This window comes from Medicago truncatula, chromosome 6, assembly GCF_003473485.1.
Source record: "Medicago truncatula cultivar Jemalong A17 chromosome 6, MtrunA17r5.0-ANR, whole genome shotgun sequence".
NCBI lineage: Eukaryota > Viridiplantae > Streptophyta > Magnoliopsida > Fabales > Fabaceae > Medicago > Medicago truncatula.
The window spans coordinates 38,912,257-38,918,212 of NC_053047.1; the positions used below are offsets into that span (position 1 = coordinate 38,912,257).

The following is a 5,956-nucleotide window of genomic DNA, read 5'->3' on the forward strand; positions in this document are numbered from 1 at the left end:
AAAATAAATCTCCTTCGGCACTTAAGTACCAAGGAGTTGTTTCTAGGTTTTTAATATCAAGCCTAATAGGCAAGTTAGCAACTATAGTTTCTTACGGTTTTTATTTATTTATTATTATCATGTTATAGGTAAGTTAGCAACTATATACCCGTCCCCCGTCCCATACCCATGTTTCGAGATCGGGGAAAACTCATACCCATACCCAAACCCAGTCAAAACGGGGAAAACCCGTCAAATTGAGTTTGGTTTGGACGGGTAACCACGGGTATGGGTTTTGTTGCCATGCCTATCCATAAGTCTGCGCATCTTCCTAATGTGTTTCGTCCATTCCTATTTTGAAGGCACAATAATTGCATTATTTTTTGGGAAGTACTCAGCATCTCTTACTCATAAAATTCTGCGCACCTTCCTAATGTTTTTCGTCCATTCCTATTTTGAAGGCAAAATAATTGCATTATTTTTTGGAAAGTACTCAGCATCTCTTACTCATAAAGTCTGAGCACCTTTCTAATGTGTTTCGTCCATTCCTATTTTGAAGGCGCAATAATTGCATTATTTTTTGGAAAGTACTCATCATCTCTTACTCATAGAAGTCTGCGCACCTTCCTAATGTGTTTCGTCCATTCCTTGATATGTATTGGATACTCTCCTGATATATCGAGCAGAGATATCAATGTATCATACATATCAAATACTAGTATTTCATCAATTTTAAAGTATCGCGGCTTAAAATTAATCACTAAATTTAGCCATCGAAACTATGCACGGATGTCTTGTTTCGAAATTTAGTTATTGTGTACACTAAATTAAAAGTCTTTATTGAGTCAAATAGGGCATCTATTAGGGTTTAAATGCATGCATAATCTATGATTAATTTAACTGTATTACTCCTATTTAATTAACCCTATTTAATTTAATCAAAATGTTATGTTATGCAAAGCAAAATAAACAAATCTCTTAAATTATTTCCTAATTATTTGCATGAAATATTAAATGCTTGGTAAATTCGATTCATGCTTATCTAAATAATTAATCAACAAATTAATATTAAGGGGGATATTCAGGGATGAAAGGAGTAGTTCCTTAAATATCATTTTCATTAAAAATATTTATTGTGTACACTTTGTATGTTAGATCTTTTGTCTTTTTGTGGGTCTCAATTATAGGTAGGAATCAAAACCTAATTGAGCAGTGAAGTACCACGAAGATGGGAAGAGTGGAAAAAAATCTCACGCGCAATTCCATAATATTTTGTTTTTTTTCTTTCTTTCTCAATACATATACCTTATTACAACATCGTAAACATGCAAGAATTGTAAGACCTTATTATAATTCCATAACCAAGAACACAAAATCTCTCAAATCTCTTTGATATTTTGTTCAAGAACATGGCTTACTGTGGATACCCAGAGGCTTATCCACATGCATATCCACCGAATCCACCAACTTATTCACAGGTTCCACAGACTTATTCACATGCTCCACCAACTTACCCACAACCTCCATCAGTTTATCCACAGGTTCCGCCAGCTTATCCACAACCTCCACCGCCGGCTTATCCATACCCTCCACCGGCTTATCCACAAGCTCCACCGGTTCCAGCGACCTATCTATATACTCCACAACCTTATTTGCAGGCTCCACCAATGTATCCACATGTTAATCCAAGACCACAAAAACCTAAGAGGAGTCGTTTTGAAAGATTGGGATTAAAAGTAGGGTTGATTGGAGTTGCATGTGCAATAACCAGTGGGGTGACTGGAGTTGAACATATGATTTATGATGCTTTTGTTGGTGATGATGATGATGATGATGAGGATGGTTTTGAAACTTAATTGTTTTTACTTTTGGAATATATATCATATACCTACTAGCAGATAGAATAGACACTCTAACATGTTCTTCTATCCGCTTTTCTTTGCATTTAAGGTGTATTTGATTAAAATACCCCATCCGTCTTAAATTGTATGTCATTTTAGGAAAAAAAATTGTCCCAAATTGTATGTCACTTTACAATACCAATGAAATATGGATTTTTCTAACATGTGCAAATTTGCACATGTTAAGGATACTAAAAGAAGCAACTTTTTATTGAAAATCACAGTTGTTATTAAAAAGAATATATATTTAATATAAAATACACAAGTTCCAATATAAACTTACTACTTTAAATTTCTTAACATGTGCAAATTTGCACATATTAGAAAAATCCATGAAATATTAATGTTACTTTTCCTATTATATCCTTAATTATTTATTACTCTTTCTTCTTTCAATTCTTTCATTTATCTTTCCCATATCATTTATTAAGGACAATTTTGTAAAACAACTCATAATATCTATTTCCCACACAATATTAATTATATTTCTTAATATGTGTGAAATGTCCAAAACGCCGTACAATTTGGAACGGAGGGAGTAAGTTATAAGCCAGTGATAAGGAGGATTTTTCCTATCCTGGTACAATAGTAAGTATTATGTATGTTTCTTTAAAAATAAATTATGGAACCTTATTCGCGCACAGTATTAAGTACATTATGTATGTTTTATCAGAAATTAATTATGGAACCACGAAGACTGCACTTAATTCGATTTCCCTCAAATTCACCAAATTTCTAAACAAAGTTTTACAAAAGCCTTTTCTTAAGCTGATCAAATGTAAAATAGTCCAAGTTAAAGAAAATTGTGTTGGGATTAGATTTCATCGATAATTATTCCGCGTATTTTTCCTTCTAATCGATTATATATTTTTTTATGCTTCAAATATAACTCGAGATATACTTCAGTATACATCTCCAATTCTGATATATTAACGATGTGAGATCTATTGAATCCACTGAGTTATGTCTATGTTTCGAATTTGAGCAATTAGTCGATAAAATTATTATTGTTGGATATTTATTTTTATTTTACATGTGTCATTATTTTCGTGTTTAAAGTGACCGAGTCACCGATTCAATCCGATTTAATCGGTTAAATAGCTATTTAAATTTAATCTCAAGACCGAGATATCCAACCGAGTAATCCGAGTTGATCCGGTTTAAATACTATGATAAGTTTTACAATATTAAATTCTATTACTTGAATTTATATTAGAAATCAAAAATTTCAAATTCAAGAAGTACAAATTTGAATCAAATAATTATTTTTAATAATCAAATAGTTTAAATTGAAATTATTTCAAAAAAGATAGTTTGAATTAAAATATTTGAATTCATAGATTAAAATAAAACAATTGATTGAATTATTCAAATTTATTTTTTATTAATAATAACGCATAATAGTGTTTATTCAAAAAAAAAAACATCAAATAATGTTAGACATTTCTTACTTTTTATTTTCGTTTACAATATCAAATTATATTACTTGAATTTATATTAGAAATCAAACATTTCGAATTCAAAAAGTACAAATTTGAATCAAATAAATTTTTTTTAATAATCAAATAGTTTAAATTAAAATTCTTTCAAAAAAGATAGTTTGAATTAAAATATTTGAATTCAAAGATTAAAATAAAACAAATGATTGAATTATTCAAATTTATTTTTTATTAATAATAATGCATAATAGTGTTTATTCAAAAAAAAAAAAAACAAATAATGCTAAGGCATTATAAATCTTTCAAGCTTGCTCATGACATGTGGCACTTTGAAGTAAACCAAACATTCTCATGAATTTGACATTTAATGCTATTAATTTTATTTGTATTTGAGTTTTATAAAATTATTCTAATTTGATGTGTTGCTATTCATGAAATATTAAATATATAATATATCTTAACAATTATTTTAATTGAATTTTTTTCTTTTCAAACACATATACACACGAATCTATTTATATCCAAATTATTTTGTGTTTGACATTAAAAGTAACAAAACCAAATGATACACTTCATTGTATTTTGTATTTTCGTTCTTAAAAAATAGCATATTATGTATTTTCGTTAAAAAAAATAAAGAAGTTCATATGTTGTAATATTATTAAAAAAATTGGGTCAAACTTAAATATTACTATAATATGAAAACAATGATGAAAACAAACTATTAATAATAAAAAAAAATTAATGAAACATTTAGTGAGAAAATATTCACTATTATCACTGACCAAAATTTTAATTGTTTATGCTTGGATCATTACATATATTATAATATAAAAAAAACACATAATCAGAAGAAGAAAAAATGACCTCTATTTTAAATGATTATGTTACATATATATGTCAAAATCACCTCTAACTTAGCATAGGAGATTTCCTAAAAAAAAACTTAGAATAGGAGACTTTTTTATGATACGTTTTTAATGGCTATTAAAACAATTTATGGACATTAAAATTGATTCATGACCAAATAATTTTGTAAATGAATACCCTGCATAGAACAATTGTTTTTTAGGAATGTTAAAAAAAAAAAAAAAAAGGTTATTATACCAAATTACGGTGTGAAACAAGTTTATAAATTAGAAATATGGATTGACATAATTTCACATCACAATTCACAACTCTTATCCCCCGTTTTTTATTCTTTGTTCTTCTTCTTCTTTTTTAACTTTGATATCAATGCTACAAGATTTATATTTCCTTTATGTTGTGACTTTGATGAATCAAATATTTAGACAAAGATTGTTTAGTTTTTTTATTCTTTTTTCTTCATATATTTTTTTCATTGATATATGTTGTGACTTTGATGAATCAAATATTCAGACAAAGATTGTTTAGTTTTTTTATTCTTTTTTCTTCATATTTTTTTCATTGATATCAATGTTCCAAGAGTAATATTTCCTTCATGCTGCGATTTTGATGAATCAAATGTTCACATAAAAAGTAGTTTCTTCGTCTCTCCTATAAAAAAATTATTCATCTCCTTTATTTTATTTTATTTTCATGTGACTTATTTTATTTTTTTCTTATGCTTTTATGACATTGTTATGCTTTTTTGTTTTCGTTATTATTCTATTTAAATTTATGGATGATTTATAAATGAATACTATAGTTTTTTTTTTTTTTTACTTTTGTGGTTCCTATGCATACAGGGTATTGAATCAAGAAATCACGAAGAAGCACAAAAAATAAGAATATGGAGATATTATTTTATAGATGAAACCGATTATATGATGGTTGAGCTCAAGACAACATATTCTTCACACGAGGGCCTAGGGGAAAAAAGATGACATTATGACAAACTTTGAGATTTCAAATAAATTAGTTGTTCTTAGAAAAGAATCTAGATAAATTTTTTACTATGATGAGTCACTATTTTATGTATCTTATACAAAGAAGGATTGTGTAGTTTTTTGGTATGATTTATATGTAATCGGACTGAAAAATGGAACAAAGGAGTATTATATTGATGAAATTAGTTAATAAATTACTTATCATTTTAATGCTTTTTACTATTAGTTCATAATTGAGTTTATCATTTTCTGCATATTTAAAGTCAGTTTAGTCGAAATCAAAAATAAACATCATGCACACACACTATCAAATGGCAACACCCAAGTTTCACTAGCAATCTCATGTCCTCTTTTCTTTGGTAAATTATATATTCATTTATAATTTGTTATGATTTTATTTCAATAATTTCTTTAAAAAATTATTTTTCATTATGTAGTTGACAAAGAAACCTATGACCAGTTGTTTATTGGACGGTAATCAATAGCAATATTTTTGTTGTTGTTGAGGGAAGTAATAATCTTGATTAACATATTTAATTTATCCATCACATCACCATATATGTTGTAATGTAAATGGTAATTAATAAAAAAAATATTAATTAAGTAATATAGTTACAGCTCATTTAGTCATTTTCACAAAAGAGTAGATAGAACTCTTTTTTTCGAGAAAAATTTAAAAATGCCATGAAATAAACCTTTGACCAAATAATTAAGGAGTTTATTTTTTCATGTTTATAAATCATGAAAAATCTAGACATTATTATTTTTTAATTAAGATATATCTCTA

General features: G+C 27.3%; 1 protein-coding gene across 1 annotated transcript; it reads left to right on the plus strand.

Moving 5' to 3' along the window:
• The first annotated feature begins 1,388 nt into the window (after positions 1–1,388).
• LOC11426067 (extensin) lies at positions 1,389–1,835 on the plus strand. The gene has a single exon (XM_003620420.2). It carries the CDS (start codon positions 1,389–1,391, stop codon positions 1,833–1,835), a length of 447 nt encoding a protein of 148 aa, XP_003620468.1.
• The last annotated feature ends 4,121 nt before the right edge of the window (positions 1,836–5,956 follow it).

Coding starts and splice junctions, on each gene's coding strand:
- LOC11426067 (XM_003620420.2), top strand. CDS start 1,389: ATGGCTTACTGTGGATACCCAGAGGCTTATCCACATGCATATCCACCG.